Source organism: Rhinopithecus bieti, unplaced genomic scaffold (genome assembly GCF_001698545.2).
Source record: "Rhinopithecus bieti isolate Rb0 unplaced genomic scaffold, ASM169854v2 scaffold_5260, whole genome shotgun sequence".
NCBI lineage: Eukaryota > Metazoa > Chordata > Mammalia > Primates > Cercopithecidae > Rhinopithecus > Rhinopithecus bieti.
In genome coordinates, this window is record NW_016805896.1 from 3,653,544 (window position 1) to 3,672,296 (window position 18,753).

The 18,753-nt window shown below is 43.5% G+C and overlaps 1 protein-coding gene across 4 annotated transcripts in view; it reads right to left on the reverse strand.

The window, feature by feature from the left end:
• The window catches only part of MOCOS (molybdenum cofactor sulfurase), a 64,723-nt gene that overhangs the window by 42,016 nt on the left and 3,954 nt on the right, over window positions 1-18,753 (reverse strand). For all 4 annotated transcript variants that reach the window (XR_001886014.1, XM_017874000.1, XM_017874001.1 and 1 more), the window contains exons 2-6: window positions 14,504-14,593; window positions 11,072-11,138; window positions 9,536-10,177; window positions 6,694-6,770; window positions 4,605-4,804 (exon numbers count right to left, since the gene is read on the reverse strand). Coding sequence is in view for 3 of the 4 variants with exons in the window: in XM_017874000.1 (XP_017729489.1) it covers window positions 4,605-4,804; window positions 6,694-6,770; window positions 9,536-10,177; window positions 11,072-11,138; window positions 14,504-14,593 (1,076 nt within the window). In the remaining variant the exon portion in view is untranslated. The remainder of the gene's footprint in view (window positions 1-4,604; window positions 4,805-6,693; window positions 6,771-9,535; window positions 10,178-11,071; window positions 11,139-14,503; window positions 14,594-18,753) is intronic.

The following is an 18,753-nucleotide window of genomic DNA, read 5'->3' on the forward strand; positions in this document are numbered from 1 at the left end:
GCCAGGTGTCACTACTGGGTATCTACCCAAAGAAAACGTCATTATGTGGAAAAGACACACACACACACACACATTTATAGCAGCACAATTCACAATTGCAAAAATATGGAACCAACCTCAATGCCTATCAACCAATGAGTGGATAAAGAAAATGTGGCATATATACACCATGGAATACTACTCAGCCATAAAACGAAACAAACAATGGCCTTTGCAGCAACTTGAGTGGAGCTGGAGGCCATTATTCTAAATGACGTAACTCAGGAATGGAAAACCAAATATCATAGGTTCTCACTTACAAGTGGGAGCTAAGGTAAGAGGATTCAAAGGCATAAGAATGATATAATGGACTTTGGGGACTCAGTGGGGAAGGATGGGATGAGGGAGGGATAAAAGACTACATATTGGGTACTATGTGTACACTGCTTGGGTGATGGGTGCACCAAAATCTCAGAAAACACCACCAAAGAACTTATCCATGTAACCAAAAACCACCTGTACCACAGAAAACTATTAAAATAAATTAGCTGGGCATGGTGGCATGTTCCTGTAGTCCCAGCTACTCAGGAAGCTGAGGTGGGAGGATCACTTAAGCCAGGAAGGTCAAGGCTGCAGTGAACCAAGATCATGCCACTGAACTCCAGTCTGGGTGACAGAGTGAAACCTTATCTCCAAAAAAAAAAAAAGAAGAAGAAGAAGAAGAAAAAGCTAATCCACCATAATCCAGTAAGCTTTACTCCTGGGATGCAAAGCTGGTTCAACGTACAGAAATCAATATGTGTGATTTATCACATACACAGAACAAAAAACAAAAACCACATGATCATCTCAATAGACACAGAAAAGGCTTGTAACAAAACTCAGCATCCCTTCTGTTAAAAACTCAACAAACTAAGAATCCAAGGAGCATACATCAAAATAACAAGACCCATCTATGACAAAACCACACCCAACATCATACTGAATGGGCAAAAGCTGGAAGCACTTCCCTTGAAAACTGGCACAAGATAAGGATGACCTCTCTCACCACTCCTTTTCAACTTAATACTGGAAGTCCTAGCCAGAGCAATTAGGCCAGAGAAACAAATAAAAGACATCCAAATATGAAGAGAAAAAGTCAAGCTATCTCTCTTCACTGATAACATGATTCCATACCTGGAAAATCCCATAATCTCTGCCCAGAGGCTCCTAGAACTAATAAACAACTTCAGTAAAGTTTCAGGATACAAAATCAATGCATGAAAATCAGTAGCACTTTTATACACAAATAATGGCCAAGTTGAAAGCTACATCAAGAATGCAATCCCATTTATGATAGCCACAAAAATAATAAAATACCTAGGAATCCACCTTACCAGGGGGGATATCTACAATGAGAATTACAGAATACTGCTAAAAGAAATCGGACACCACGCAAACAAACAGAAAAACATTCCATACTCATGGATAGGAAGAATCAGTATTGTTAAGATGGCCATACTGCCCAAAGCAATTTACAGAGTCAATGATATTCCTTTCAAACTACCAATGTCATTTTTCATGGAATTAGAAAAAAAACTACTCTAAAATTCATATGGAACCAAAAAAGAGCCCAAATAGCCAAAGCAATCCTAAGCAAAAGAATAAAGCTGAAGGCATCACACTACATGACATCAAACTACACTACAAGGCTATAGTAATCAAAACAGCATGGTTCTAGCACAAAAACAGACACATAAATCAATGGAAAAGGTTAGAGAACCCAGAAATAAAGCCACACACCTACAACCATCAGATCTTTGACAAAGTAGACAATAACAAGCAATGGGGAAAAGACTCCCTATTCAATAAATGGTGCTGGGATAACTGGCTATCGATATGCAGAAGATTGAAACTGGACCCTTTCCTATCACCACATACAAAAATAAACTCAAGATAGATTAAAGACTTAAATGTAAAACCTAAAAGTATAAAAATCCTAGAAGAAAACCTAGGAAATACCATTCTGGACATAGGCCTTGAGAAAGATTTCATGATGAAGACTCCAAAAGCAATTGCAACAAAAGCAAAAATTGACAAATGAGGCCTAACTAAACTAACAAACATCTGCACAGCAAAAGAAGCTATCAACAGAGTAAACAGATAACCTACAGAATGAGAGAAAATATTTGCAAACTATGCATCTAATAAAGGTCTAATATCTGGAAGCTACAAGGAACTTAAACAAATCAACAAGCAAAAAACAAACAACTCCATTAAAAATGGGCAAAGAACATGAACACTTACCAAAAGATGACATATATGCAGCCAATAGCATATGAAAAAATGTTCGACATCATTAATCATGAGAGAAATGCAAATTAAAACCACAGCAAGATACCATCTCACACCAGTTGGAATAGCTATTATTAAAAAGTCAAAAATTAACATATGCTGGTGAGGTTGTGGATTAAAAGAAACACTTATACACTGCTAGTGGGAATGTAAATTAGCTCAGCCACTGTGGAAAGCAGTCTGGAGATTTCTAAAAGAATTAAAAATCGAACTACCATTGGCCGGGCATGGTGGTTCATGCCTGTAATCCCAGCACTTTGGGAGGCTAAGGCGGGTGGATCACATGAGGCCAAGAGTTTGAGACCAGCCTGGTCAACATGGTGAAACCCTGTCTCTACTAAAAATACAAAAATTAACCATGTGTGGTGGTGCACATCTGTAATCCCAGCTACTAGGGAGGCTGAGGCAGGAGAATCACTTGAACCCAGGAGGTGGAAGTTGCAGTGAGCTGAGATTGCGCCACTGCACTCCAGCTTGGGCGACAAAGCGAGATTGTCTCAAACAAACAAACAAACACACAAACAGAACTACCACTGAATCCAGCCATCCCAATTCCTTAATTAAATTACTGGGGTATACCTAAAGGAATATAAGTCATCCTACCATAAAGGCAAACGCACACATATCTTCATTGCAGCATTTTCTCAACAGCAAGGACATGGAATCAACCTATATGCACATCAGTGGTAGACTGGTTAAAGAAAATGTGGTACATATACACCCTGGGACACTACACAGCCACAAAAAAAAATGAAACCAGTCCTTTGTAGCAACATGGTGCAGCTGGAGGCCATTATCCTAAGTGAATTAACATAGAAACAGAAAAGTAAATACTGCATGTTCCCACTTATAAGTGGGAGCTAAACATTGAGTATACATGGACACAAAGAAGAAAACCACAGCCACTGGGGCCTACTTAAGGGTAGAAGGTGGGAGGAGGGGAAAATTGAGAAACTATCTATCAGGTTCCCATGTAACAGGCCTGCACATGTATCCCCTGAACCGAAAATAAAAGTTTGAAGAACGCCAGGCACAGTGGCTCACGTCTGTAATCCCAGCACTTTGGGAGGCTGAGACAGGCAGACCGCCTGAGGTCAGGAGTTCAAGACCAGCCTGACCAACATGGTGAAACCCCATCTCTACTAAAATACAAAAATTAGCCAGGCATGGTGGCACACACCTGTAGTCCCGGCTATTCGGAAGGCTGAGGTGGGAGAATCACTTGAACCCAAGAGGTGGAGGTTGCAGTGAGCCAAGATCACGCCACTGCACTCCAGTCTGGGTGACAGAGTAAGAGCAAGACCCCATCTCAAAAAAAAAAAAAAAGTTGGGAAAAAATAAAATAAAATAAAGAGCCAGGTACCTCCCTCGCCCTCTCTCTTGCTTCCTCTCTGGCGGCACATACCAGTTCACATTTGCCTTCCTCCACGAGTAGAAGCAAACTAAGGTGTTCACCAATGCCCAGTCTTCCATCAACAGAACCATGAGCCAAATAAACCTTTTTTCTTTGTTAAAAACAAAATGTGGGCCAGGCACAGTGGCTCACACCTATAATCCCAGCACTTTGGGATGCCAATACAGGTGGATCACTTGAGGTCAGGAGTTCGAGACCAGCCTGGCCAAAATGGTGAAACCCCATCTCTACTAAAAATACAAAAGTTAGCCAGGTGTGGTGGTGCGTGCCTGTAATCCCAGCTACTTGGGAGGCTGAGGCATGAGAATTGCCTGAACCTCAGAGGCGGAGGTTGCAGTAAGCCAAGATCATGCCATTGCACTCCAGCCTGGGTGAAAGAACGAGACCCCATCTCAAAAAAATAAATAAAAATGTTGATGCGGATGTGCTTTCAAGGAAAAACCAGCACCATCTTCCAAACACCCAACAATTGAATCCATTCCCCACAGAGCTGCTCTGGGAATGACCTTTGGTTCCTGTTATCCATCTGTAACACCCCGCCTGATAACCACCTACCACCATGCCTGAGTGCTCAGTGCAACTCTGGACATTTTAGTGGACCAGGAAGTGAAGTGAGCAGCTTATTCAACTACAGCAAAGACCCAGTGGTTCCCCCCCTGCCATCAGAAGAACTGGCCTCTTTCTTCCCATTTGAAAGTTACCACTTTTGGCTGAGTAAAGAGGGCTGAAAAACGAGGGTGAATGAGGGTGAAAAGGCATGTGGTTGAGGGCCAGGTGTGGCCTCTTCAACAGTGCACGGACTTTGTCACACTGCATTGCTCTCGTCTGGAACTCAGACGAGTTGTAAAAAGGTCAGCAGGATGGAAAGAAAACCTACCTGGGAGTAACCAATGATGTTCCCTTTGTCATCCAGCACATTAAAATTGATGATCGGACCCTGAACCTCGGGGCTGCTGAACTCGGAATCGCTGTAAATCCTCACCACAGCGGCTCCGTTGGGGTACCGGAGAGAAGACAGGGCCACGTAGGTATACTGAGCCAAGGTGAAGGTGTGCTGCTTTATATTCTCCATTCCACCTCAAATCAATCATGAAACACAAGAGAATCATGACCTTTACGTAAATTCACTCATTCTTTTTTTTTTTTTTTTTTTTTTTTTTTTTTTTTTTTTTTTTTGAGACAGGGTCTCACTCTGTCACCCAGGTTGGATCCCGGCTCACTATAGCCTCAACCTTCTGGGCTCAGGTGATCCTCTCACCTCAGCCTCCCAAGTAGCTGGGACTATAGGCGTTCACATTATGCCTGACTAATTTTTGTATTTTTTGGAGAGATGGAGTTTCACCATGTTGCCCAGGCTGGTCTCCAGCTCCTGGGCTCAAGTGATCCACCTGCGTCAGCCTCCCAAAGTGCTGGGATTACAGGCATGAGCCACCACGCCTGGCACCACTAACTCACTTTTAAGAAAACAAGTTTGTTATAACTAGCAAACTTTGACCTCACATTAATAATTTTAAATGCGTGTAAATAGTGGATGGTACTGCCCTTATGACAAATGTTTAGGTCTTCAGTACTGAACAACAGAATTTTTCCATAGGCATTCTTGTCATCCTCTTTTTTATATATAATGTTACTTAAACATTTAGATATTTAGACCCTTTGGTAACAGATCACAAAATGTATGTTTTTTCCTCTAAATGTGTTTTTGCTGTTTGTTTTTATTAATGTTTAAATCATTTTAAAACTACACAAAGCAATGAAGAATACATGCTTCAACATGAGTGAACCTTGGAAATGTGCTAAGTGAAGCTAGACACAAAAGGACAAATGTTGTATGGTTCTACTTAGATGAGTTACCAAGAATAGGCAAATCCACAGAGAAATAAAGTAGTTCCAAGGGTTGGAGGGGGAGGAGGAAATAGGGAGTTATTTTTTAATGGGTAGAGAGTTTCTGTTTGGAATGACAGAGTTCTGGAAATAGATAGTGGTGATGGTGGCACGACATTGTGAATGTACTTACTATGACTGAGTTGTACACTTAAAAATAGTTAAAATGGTAAATTTTATATTATGTATTTTTTACCACAATTTTTATTTTTTAAAAAAGGAACAATTACATAGGAAAAAAAAATCAGGGTTTGCCATATTGTGGACTGGTACAGTCAACCTTTGCGTTCCAAGGTGCCTGGTCCTGATAGACCCTGTCAACTGCAGTTTGGGGGCCCTGTTAATATCTTTCCTTGGAAAGTACTCACTACTCAGTGCCTGTCTTCACTGACTCCTCCCATTGTCCCAGATCATGCCCACTCACCTCCCTGCATTGCCATCAGGGCGACCCTCTCTTCCCGTGAATCCTGTCTGCCCCTAGTGTTGGGCTAAGACTAACGTTAAGGCACTGAAGGGTCCCATTACTGTGACAAAAGAGCAATGGCCAGGAAAGAAAGCAGGCATCATGCGAAGACCATTGGCAGACACAGTGGTTGGGTGCCCATGGTTACGCATCAGTACGACCTGGGTTAAATCCTGGCCCTCCTGGTTTCCAGCTCCCTGGCCTGGAACGTGTTTAACCTCTTGGAGCATCAGCTCATTCATGGGCAGAGCTACCTCGTGGGGCAGTGGGGAGGACCCAGAAAGGCGAGAGCGGGTAAAGGCCTCAGGATCTGTAACCATTCTCAGGACCCAGGGAGGCTTTTCCCATTCTGTGAAGCTATCAGTCTCCTGATTTGGAATGTCTTCTACCTGTTAAAATGTTATTTCAGCTGAAAAAACAGAAAGCAATCCAAAAACCCCACCTCATTCTCTTGCTCTCTGAAGTGGTTTTGAAGTTACTAGGAATCAAATTTAACTGCATGGAGTGCCAGTCACTTCCACAGACCCTGTCTCCTTCACCTGAATCACACCTGTGCCGGAGCTCCCTCAAGGACACAACAACAGGAGCAAATTCCACTGGGATAGAAACGTCCACTGACCTGTGAGGCGTTCTAGGGTGTCAAATCCATGTTTTAGTGCGATCACATCAAGGAATGAGATGGTGCCATCTTCAAACCTATAACCACAGGGTGAGGAGAATAGGTCAAGCTGTGGCCAAAACAATCCATGTGCATTTTGTGGTATATAATGAGCTTTAGATTTTAGGCTTAGCTGTTGATATGATTTGGCTTTATGTCTCCACCCAAATCTCGTCTCCAATTGTAATCCCCAGGTGTTGACGGATGGACCTGGTAGGTGACTGGATCATGGGGGTGGATTCCCCCTTGCTGTTCTCATTTTGTGATAGTGAGAGAGTTCTCATGAGATCTGATGGTTTTATAAATGGCAGTTCCCCTGGGCTCTTCTCTGTCTCTCCTGCTGCCTTGTGAAGAAAGTGCCCGCTTCCCCTTCCACCATGATTGTAAGTTTCCTGAGGCCCCTCCAGCCATGCAGAACTGTGAGCCAATTAAACCCCCTTTGTTTATAAATTACCCAGTCTTGGGTAGTATCTTTATAGCAGAGTGAAATTGGACTAATAGAGCTGTAATCTATTAATACCTTCCCTCTGCTGTCTTATAAAACATTGCCCTGCCCTTCAGGATGGGGGGACTTTGTATACCAAGACCTGTCCGGCTGCCTCTGGCCCTGACCCACTCTGCAGTTTTCTTGGGCTGCTCTAGATTTTGTAGGGTGGCCAGGTGCAGTGGCTCATGCCTGTTATCTCAACACTTTGGGAGGCCCGGGTGGGAGGATCACTTGAGGCCAAGAGTTTGAAACCACCTGCCTGTGCAACACAGCAAGACCCCATCTCTACAAAAAATTTTGTTAAAACTAGCCAGTTATTAATTGATTGATAATTATTTATTGATCAAATACTTAATAGATTATTTCTTAAAAGAGGAGTTTTTTTGTTTCTGTCAAGGGATGTACTTCACTGAGTTATAAAATACATAAAGTTAAGAACATAGTCAAGGTACCCATTCAATAAACCTTTAGGTTGAGTATTAAATATCTTGAGTTCTGGTCCTAAGTTCACAAGAAAAAAAATTGGCTTATAATGGTAAATAAATATATTCAGCTTTCTGGGAATGTTGGCGTGTCATCTGTTGTAAAGTCATCTACCTGAATCAAAGGAAAGAGGTCTGATCCCCCCAGCCCACCCATGCCCTGGCCCCCAGTGAGCTGCCCCACTTCTCTTGGCCTTCAGGTACCCTTATTGGCCAAATTAAATGTGAGGTGTTGCTTTGTTCTGCCTGTAAGTTACATTATATTATGCCTGTCATTCTTTTCTCATTTGGTTCTGTTACATGGTAAATTATCACACTTGGAGTCAAAAGGTTTTACATGAGCGTTCCTGTTTTAGAAGCCCCCCAACTATGGACAAGTCCTAAATAAAAGAGACATCAAATAGCCTCCTAACATTGATCCCCACCATTCTGATACTTCACCTATGTTAGCTCTAAAAGGACAGTATTATCATTTCTCTCTCTCTTTTTTTTTTTTTTGAGATGGAGTCTTGCTCTGTCACCCAGGCTAGAGTGCAGTGGGCATGATCTTGGCTCACTGCAACCTCCGCCTCCTGGACTCAAGCAATTCTCCTGCCTCAACCTCCTGAGTAGCTGGGATTACAGGCACCCATCACCACACCCAGCTAATTTTTGTGTTTTTAGTAGAGACAGGGTTTCATCATGTTGGGCAGGCCGGTCTTGAACTCCTGACCTCGTGATCCACCCACCTCAGCCTCCCAAAGTGCTGGGATTACAGGTGTGAGCCACCACACCTGGCCCAATATTATCATTTCTACTTTACAGAAAAAACATGAGGTGCAGAGAACAAGTCATACGTCCCCTCGCTGGTGTGCAGTGGAGCGGGGACTTGTTCCCCAGTGGTCCAGCCTCAGGCATACACAGCTAATGCTGACTCTATTGTCAAGGCCATGGCCCTACATGCAGGACCCTTGAGTCTGTGTGGAGTTCACAGGGATCTAAAGCCCTTCCCATCTATGTCCCAGGCCTTCTCCGGAATCCTGTAGGTGATTAGTTGCCTACCCAACCCTGTGTCACCACTGTTGATCCAGCAGAACCCTGGGTCAGCCACCATTTTCAGCCTTGACACATTCGACCTTACAGGTCCCAGCTGTCACCATCTGAAAGATTCCTGAGCATAACTCACACCACCTGCCCTTGAAGCCTGGGGATGAGGCATATGCCAACAACCCAGGCAGAGGCCTCTGGCATTTGAGGGCAAGTGACAGCCTGTACCCAGACTCCCTCTGTAACACTCATAGTGGGGCTCACTGAGGTTGCTGCTAACACTGCCTCAAAAGTCTGGGGGTCTCTGCTTTAACTGATTCTTCCGGCTAACTAGGTGCCAGGCTAAGCTGATCCTAGCTGCTGGAGAACCAGCTATGCTGTCAATGTGTGGGCAGACTTATTCCAAACGGTGCCACCTTTTAAAGCCACTGGGTTCACCTTTTAAAGCCACTGTTTCAACTGCTGCAATCTCTTGTCAGTGCTGAAGGCAAAGGCCTGGTAGCTCACCCTCCTTACACCATGGGGGCTTTTCACCTCTCCTGTGTGCAGTTCTTATCTGCAGGCCCCGGTCCTCTCACAGCTCTGGAGAAGTCTCTCAAATGGGGGCAGAATTCACTGAACCACCTGTGTCACTTCCAGTCAACCTCTGCCTCCCAGATCTGAGCCCTGCCATCAGCCTGTCCCTGCCAGTAACCTGAATTCTGCTGACCCCCAAAGCCAGACCCACCTCTTGCATAATCCTCCAGGAGAAACAGACCAGCCCCCACCTTGCTGAACTCCTCTGGCCCCTCCCCTGTGGCAAGGTTACCTTTGAGCCACTGATGGCCTTGGGATGTAGAAGTCTTCTCCTGCTAGGTAGGCAGAGGCTGTGCCTCCTCCAAAGTACGTCTTCCTCAGTAGAGGAGCTGCACGATTATGGACCAGCAGAGCACCCAGGCCCGTAGGGAACCCGAAGATCTTATAGAAGGAGATGGGGACAAAGTCGGCCTGGTGAGCTGACAGGTCCAAAGGCGAGGTGCTCACATACGATGCTGCGTCGAGCAGCACAAACCACTTCCCAGGCGTGCTCACAGGGTGCAACCGCCCAGACTTGACCTCTTCTATCCAGGACAGGGGGTATCTGACTCCAGAAAAGTTACTCTGAGCTGGGTAGCAGAAGAGATGCGGCAGTTGGCAGTCTGGGTCGCTGACCGAAGCACCACGTTCCTCTGCAGACCACAGGTCCTCTGGCCTGACCGGGGTGGACGTGACATTTATGGCCATGGTCACGTTCCTCATGCCCACTACAGAAGTGTGGCTGTCGGTGAGGTAACAGAACTGACTCCCACTGCTCTCTGGGCCCTGGGACACCCATGGAAAGGCCTCTGCCACCAGTTTGAGAGCAGCCGTGCTCCCAGAAGTGAAGATCACAGTGTAGTCCTCTGCGGTGGTGTGGAAGTGCGCCAGGATTCTGGAAGAAGCACAACATCCCCGCAACCCCTGGATCTCAGCCCCAGCGCTGAATGTTTGCAGGCTGTTTTGTTTCTATTAACTATGACATCTCTACCTTAATGGATAGATAGGCTTTGCCACAGCTGTGAAATTAGAGCAGGGGCAATGGAAGCCGTGGGAACGAGTTCCAGTTGGCGAAATCCTCTTACCTCCCAAATATCACTGGATATCTCCAATTTGATATGACGAAAATCCACGATAAACTTAATCAGAGTTGATACTACCCTCTCTCCTTGGTGCTTTCTACGCAGCTCTAACATAACAAGCTTTAAGTAGTAATCAACCTGCTTACATTGCTTTTAATTTTGGCAACCCTAATAGCAAAACAGTACCACTTTCAAATTTGAAATAACTTGAAATTGTGTTAATAATTTTAAGTACCACCTGGAAATTATTTGCCAGATACTGTTACATGTAGAAAGTATAGAGAGCTGTTTAACATACAAATACTAGTAAGAAAAGGGGGAAAAAGGGGAAAAAAGGAAGAAAACAAGATGCCTAATAAAACTTCTTATGAAAAGGAAAACCAGAGAAATAGTACTTTTCTTCTTTCTGAAAACAAGACCTACGATCCTGGGTCACTCCCTATCACTCTGGCACTACAGAGTCTCTGGAGCCACACAGAACAGCTGTGTGCATCTACCTGTGCCTCTCACCTGCCCCACATTGCATCTACTAACCCCTGCCTTTCTGAGCTCTGACTCTGATGTTTCTCAACATGCATGCATTGCCTTTTAGCCAACTGTGATCCTCCTGAAACCAATTCAGAACCTTTGTGGGATGCAGGCAAGTCTTAGGAAGGAAGTCTGTCTGCCTAGGTATGCCCAGTTCAGCAGGTGTCCCTGATGCTTACCTGTAGCGCACCTGCTCCACAGTGTCATAGGTGAGCTTGCTGCTGATGTTCTGGCTGTGAGGATTACCTGGCAGGTTACAAAGACAAGGCCACCAAGTCACTACTTAGGGTCTCTTCTTTTGTGTTCCTTCCAAACCCACTCCCTCAGTTTCTCAAAAAGCTCAACATAAAACTACCATATCACCCCACAATTCCACTTCTAGATTTCTACTCCTCAAAAATGAAAACTTATGTCCATACAGACTTGCACGTGAATGTTCATAGCTTTATTCAGAAAGCCAAATTCTGGAAACAATGGAAATGTCCATCAACGGGTGAACAGATAAACAAAATATGCTACATCCATAAAATAAAAGTGATTTGGTTTTTTGCTGTCTTGCTCTGTCACCCAGGATGGAGTGTGGTGGCATGACCATAAGTCACTGCAGCTTCAAACTCCTGGGCTCAAGCAATCCTCCCATCTCAGCCTCCTGAGTAACTGTGACTACAGGTGTGCACCACTACACCCGGCTAACTTTTTAAAATTACTTTTTGTAGAGATGAGGTCTCACTATGTTGCCCAGGCTGGTCTTGAACTCTTGGGTTCAAGCAGTCTTCCTGCCTCAGCCTCCCCAAGTGCTAGGATTATAGGCATGAGCCACTGCGCCCAGCCAGGGAAGTTATTTGCCAATAAAAAGGAACAAACTACTGGCTATGTCATGAAAGAACTTCAAAAGCATGGTAAATGAAATACTCCAGACACAAGAATATACAAGATGCATGAATCAATTTACATTAAATGTCCAGCAAAAGAATTGTAGAGAGATAGAGAGATACACAAAGTCGATTAGCAATTGCCTGGGGCTGAGGGTAGCAACAAGGATTATCTGTAATGGGCATGAAGGATCTTTTTGGGGGAATGAACACATCTAACTGATTTATAGTGATGATTGCATCACTAGGTCAATTACTAAAAAATCATTATTGGACACCTGAAATAGATTTTTTGTTTGTTTGCTTGCTTTTTTTAGAGAGACAGAATCTTACTCTATCACTCAGGCTGGAGTACAGTGGCATGATCATAGCTCACTATAACCTTGAATTCCTGGACTCAAGGGCTCCTCCTGCCTCAGCCTCCTGAATAGCTAGCACCACAGGCATGTGCCACCACACCTGGCTGATATTGTAAATTTTGGTTTTTTGTAAAGATAGGCTCTTGCTATGTTGCCCGGGCTTGTCTTAAACTCCTGGGCTTAAGCAATCCTCCTACCTTGGCCTCCCAAAGCACTGGGATTATAGGCCTGAGACACTGTACCCAGCTGGTAAATTTTATGATACGGTTAAAAAAAAAATCTCTCCTCACTAGTAAAACCAAATGTGATCGGGAAGAGTATTTTAGAGCTGGAAGTCAGCTCAGAAGCAGGCCAGTGCAAGAGGCTCTTCTACATGTTCCAGACAGGTGGCAGTGGCTCTGTTTTAACTCCAGAGAACGTAGTATACAGCCTCAGGAGGCAGCCCTTTTCTCCAAGCATGAAGCAGAGCCATGAACACCACTTAATCTAAGTCCCCACCTATTGCCCTGCAGATCCCACCACCACTACTGATACCATTCCTGCAGAAATTATTGGCCTAGCCTCCAAATATGTGAAGGGGGCCACTGTGCTGCCCTCAGCCACCCACTCTCAAGGATGAAAGCCCTCCTCCCAATTTCAGTCTTCCTTTTAACTTCTAGTTTTGCTGCCTTCCCGGTGTCCTCACCAAGTGTGTCCTAGAGTATCATGACCTCCCTCAAACTTAGCCCCCAGACAGGCCTTGGTAAGGCCTGACCTATCAGGCCAGGCACCAACATTTCTCAGGAGCTACATGTGCTCATTAACGCAGACTTTGCCCTTTTGTTTTAGATTTATTTTTTACTTCAAAATACACTGAAAGATTGCACTGGATTTCTGGCCACTGCAGCTACCACATGTTCCGTTTCCACATTGCTAGTAACCTGTGGGACCTGGTAATTATCCTAATTATCTTTCCTCTGCTTGGCTTTAGCTCTGCATCATTAGGACCACCTGCAATCTCATCCCTGCTATCTCTCAGGCTTTCCCACGGTTATGGCTCTTGCAAACGTCAAAGAAGGAGAATTACAAGTCCGTTTGCAAATTGCAAATTAAAATCAAGATAAATTCCTCCTTGACACCTTCCCAGAAGACTGTTCCCCAGATTTAAATATCTGCTGGCTGCTTAGAGCCAAGATACAAACCCCTTAATGTGGCATAACAGAAGTATCCTGAATCAAGGCACTCTGGTGGAGGCTAACGGCTTGGGCTCTGGAGCTAAACTACCTGGAAACCCAGCTTCTAGCTCCCCCAAGCTCCAGTCCTTCCTGTGAAGCCTCAGACTAGTTACTTGCCCTCTCTGGGGCCCCATTTCTTCACCTGTAAAACAGGAGTGATACCAGAACCTATGCTTCTTGGGTTGTTGTGAGGCTGAAAAGAGAAAGCTCATAGTGAGTACCTGATAAATGTTATTTATCGCTATTCTCATCACAAATATTACAATTGTTACTGCCACTATGATTTCAAATTCCCTTTCCAAAGCATGTGAGGATCATGTTGGGCTGCTAATAAATGCCACTGATGACAAAACCACTGCTCCTAGAACAAAGATCAAGCATCTACAACGCCCTGCACTGGCTTCTTCTCCCTCCCTCCCCATTCGGACCTCTCCCTCTCTCCTCCCTCCACGTTCCTGGACTGGTTCCTGAAACCACTACAGGATCTTGGCTCAGGCTGTTACCCTGCCTGCTCGCACTTCTCCCATCTTGTCTGAGTGAATTCTGGCTCATCCTCCTCATCCACTCCACTCCAAAGGAAACTTTCCCTGACATACACAAGCCAACCCCACTGTCACTACAGATACAGGCTGGCCTGGAACTAGGCACCTGTTGTCCATAGTCCTTCACACAGTTGGTAATCACATTTATTTGGAGTTCACTTAAGGTCTTGTCTTCCAGGACTAGATTGCAGTGTCCAAGAAGAAAGGGATTTGTTTATTTTGTTCCCATTATAGCACTGTGCCGCACACATCATAGTGGCTCAATGAGCATTTATAGGGTGAATGACTGAATTAACATCCCTTCTGCTGCCCTACTCTCTGCACTGTACAGGGTCACTCACCACCATCAAACACAGCACCTTTGAATCTCTGTGCCCTTCCTAACACTGGCCCCTTCTTCTGGTAGTAACCTGTGTGTCTGTCCCTGAGCCAGCTCCCTCCATCCCAGCCACACGTTTACAGTACAGAATGACCCAGGGTGCTTGCCTGGCCCCTATCTTACATGGGGCTTATTCAGCTTTTTGTGGTCAGAACAGTCCCAGTCTATTAATGCAACATTTAATATGCATAGGTATATCAGCTGCATGTAGTTGACTAAAACCCGTTTCAGGCGTTTTTCATTACCGTAAGTGTTTTCCATGAGATCATTAGTGAAGCTTTCGAGCTGGCTCTGGGAGAACAAGGTGGCACCTGCATGGTCAAGGTAGACAGTTCCTGAAAGAAAAAATAAACCTGCAGGTTGTTTTTCATGGGTATTTCAGTCCTTTTACCTGAATCTTGTTTGTATAAGCCCAACCGATGCCATCTAATGCGTGTCGACGTAACACCAGGCCACTGACTTGAGCCCGGTGCCTCTTGATATGTGCCTCTTAATCCAAGTGTAGGCATGAGCAGTGGAAGGACTGCGCTTCTAATGCTGAAGGACCTTTCAAGCCCTGAGAGAGCCCTCCTGATTAATCAGCTCTCTTCACTCTTTTGTGAACCTGGAACAGCATCCCTCACAGAGAAGGTGCCCAGCAGACATTGGTGATGAATGGCGGCAAAGCTGTTTCACATTGTGACTCACAACCTGTTCTGGAGGTTCTGGGAGGATTCCCTGAGGGGAGAGCCCTGATCCTACTTTCCCACACTGCTCTGCATCCCTCAACCCTAATGCAGCTGTGAGAGCTTCCAAGAATACAAGGAATGCAAACGATCCTTCCAGCCTCTCTCAGAGAGAAATGCAAATTTAGATGAAAATGAGATACTGTGGTTTACTGATCAGATTGGCAGAGATCAGTGGTTGGATCCCTCAATGTGTGAATGGAGCTGTGGCAAAACAAGCTCACTGGTACACAGCTGGTAGGAGGGTACACAGGCATACATTTTTTATGCTCAGCAATTTAGCAACATCAGTTCACGCTTTAAAATGTACACATCCTTTGACCTAGCAATTCCTCTTGCAGGAATTCATCTTACAAATACACACACTTTTGTGGAATGACCTGAATATCAGGATATTCAATGAACTATTGCCTGCAATAGCAAAAGATTGGAAACAACTTAAATGTCCATCAATCCGCTTTTAAAATAAACATTGTACACTATCTAATAAGTACTGACATGAAACAAACTCTGAGATACACTTTTAAGTACATATAATATGAAGAGATTCATTCATTCACTTATCAAATGTTTTGTGTAGAATGGGTTGTTTTATCAAAGCTTAATTGAGACATAACATAAAATTCACCCTCTTAAAGTATACAATTCAGTGGTTTTTAACATATTCATAAAATTACATAAATACCATTAATTTTAGAATATTTTCATTCATCCCCAAAAGAAATCCCGTATAATTACCAATCACTCCCCATTGCCTCCAACCCCAGCCCTTGATAACCGCTAATCTACTTTCTGCTTCTCTAGATTTGCCTATTCTGAACATTTCATGTAAAAGGAACCATACAATATGTGGCCTTTAGTGTCTGACTTCTTTCACTTAGCATAATGTTTTCAAGGTACATCCACATTGTAGCATGCATCAGAACTTCCTTTAATGGCAGAATAGTTTTCCATTGTATGAATATACCACATTTTATGTATCCATTCATCTACTGAGGAATATTTGGGTTGTTTCCAGTTTTGTGTATTATAAATGATTGCTGCTATGAATATTGGTGTACAAGTTTTTTTTTTTTTTTTTTTTTTTTGAGGCAGAGTCTTGCTCTGTCGCCCAGGCTGGCTGGAGTGCAGTGGCTGGATCTCAGCTCACTGCAAGCTCCGCCTCCCGGGTTCCCGCCATTCTCCTGCCTCAGCCTCCCAAGTAGCTAGGACTACAGGCGTCCGCCACCTCGCCCGGCTAGTTTTTTGTATTTTAGTAGAGACGGGGTTTCACTGTGTTCGCCAGGATGGTCTCGATCTCCTGACCTTGTGATCCGCCCGTCTCGGCCTCCCAAAATGCTGGGATTACAGGCTTGAGCCACCGCGCCTGGCCATGTATACAAGTTTTTATGTGGATGTATTTTCTCTCATTTGGTGGGTTATCCTTTCACTTTCTTGATGGTGTTCATTGAAACATACAAGTTCTTTTTAACTTTGATAAAATTCAATTTGTCTATTTTGTTGTTGCATTTTTGGTGTCATAAATTATTGTCTAATCCAACAAGGTCCTAGTGATTCATGCTTACATATTACTCTAAGAATATTATACTTTTAGCTGTTTCATATTTAGGTCTTTGATCCACTGAGTTAATTTTTGAATGCAGTATGAGGTAGGGGTCCAAGTTCATTCTTTTGCATGTCAATATCCAGTTGTCCCAATATCACTTATTGAAGAAGTTATTATTTCTCTCATTGAATAGTCTTGGAATATGTTGAAAATCAATTGACCATAGACATATGGGTTTATTGAATTAAAATTCTATTTCATTGGTCTATATGTGTATACTTATGCCAATATTACACTGTCTTTATTCTGTAACTTTATAGTAAGTTTTGAAACTGGGAAGTGTGATTCCTCCAACTTTGATCTTCAAGATTGCTTTGAGGTCATGTGCAGTGGCACACACCTGTAATCCCAGCACTTTGGGAAGCCGAGGGGAGTGGACCATTTGAGGTCAGGAGTTCAAGACCAGCGTGGCCAACATGGTGAAACCCCATCTCTACTACAAATACAAAAATTAGCCAGGCAGTAATGATGTGCGCCTGTAATCCCAGCTACTCGGGAGGCTGAGGCAGGAGAATCACTTGAGCCTGGGAGGTGGAGATTGCAATGAGCTGAGATTGCACCACTGCACTCCAGTCTTTATGACAGAGACCCTGACTCAAAAAATAAAATAAAATAAAATGATTGCTTTGGCTATTCTAAGTCGCTTGTATTTCTATGTAAATTTTAAAATCAGCTTGTCAACTTCTGCAAAAAGCCAGCTGGGATTTTGATAGGAATTTCATTGAATCTATATATCAATTTGGGGATTATTGCCATGTTAACAATATTAAGTCTTCCAACCCATCAATACAGGATATTTTTCCATTTATTTAGGTCTTCTTTAATTTCTTTCAATGATGTTTTACAATTTTCAGTGTATGTCATACTTCTTTTGATACATTTTTTGTGTATTTTATTATTTTTGATGCCTTAGGAACTGTTTTCTAATTTCATTTTATAGTATTTATTGCCAATGTATAGAAATTGAACTGATGTTTGCATATTGATCTTATATCCTACCACTTGGCTAAATTTGTTTTTAAATTCCAATAGTTTTGTGTGTGGATTCCTTGAAATTTTTAATATACAAAATTACATTATTGGCAAGTAGAGATAGTTTTACTTCTTTCCAATGTGGAACCCTTCTATTTTGTTTTCTTGCCTAATTGCCCTGGCTAGAGCCTCCAGTACAACGTTGAATAGAAGTGGTGAGAACAGGCACCTTTGCTTTGTTTCAAACTCAGGACGAAAGTTTTCAGTCTTTCACCACAAAGTATGATGTTAGCTGTGGGGGGTTTTGAAGATGACCTTTATCAGTTGGTTAATTTTTCTTTCATTCCTAGTTTATTGTGTTTGCATTTAAGAAATATTTATTGAGCACCTACTATATGCCAGGCATTGTTCTAAGTGCTGGGGACATAGCAATGAACAAAATAGAAGCTAGTATGATAATGACAGAGAAAGAGCTTAAACACAAACTATGTCAGGTGTTGAGACATATGGCTCACTTTTGTTTTTTAAAAAAAAAAAGTGTAAGGGCTGGATACAGCGACTCACATCTATAATCCCAGGATTTCGGGAGGCTGAGGCAGGAGGATTGCTTGAGGCCAGGAATTTGAGACCAGAATAAGCAACATAGTGAGACCCCTTCTCTATAGAAATATATATCCAGGCATGGTGGTGCACACTTGTAGTCCCAGCTACTTGGGAGGCTGAGGCAAGAGGATAGCTTAAGACCAAGAGGTCAAGGTGGCAGTGAGCTATAATCATGCCACTGCATTCCAGCCTGGGTGACAGAGCAAGTCCCTGTCTCAAAAAGTGCGCACATGCACACATAAATATAGACAACCACTGGAAAGATACACAAGACATGAGTGACAGCAGTTGACTCTGAGGTGGCCACAGTGGCTGCAGCTAGAGTGAGAGGCAGGCTTCCTGGTGATTCTTCACCTTCCTTTGGCAACTTTTGAATCTGATACCATTAAATGTTGTATCAGTCCATTCTCACATTGCTATAAAGAACTACCTGAGACTGGGTAGTTTATAAAGAAAAGAGGTTTAATTGACTCACAGTTGTACAGGCTGTATAGGAGGCATGGCTAGGGAGGCCTCAGGAAACTTTACAATCTTGATGGAAGGCAAAGCAAGCACATCTTAATATGGTGACAGCATATACATATATATA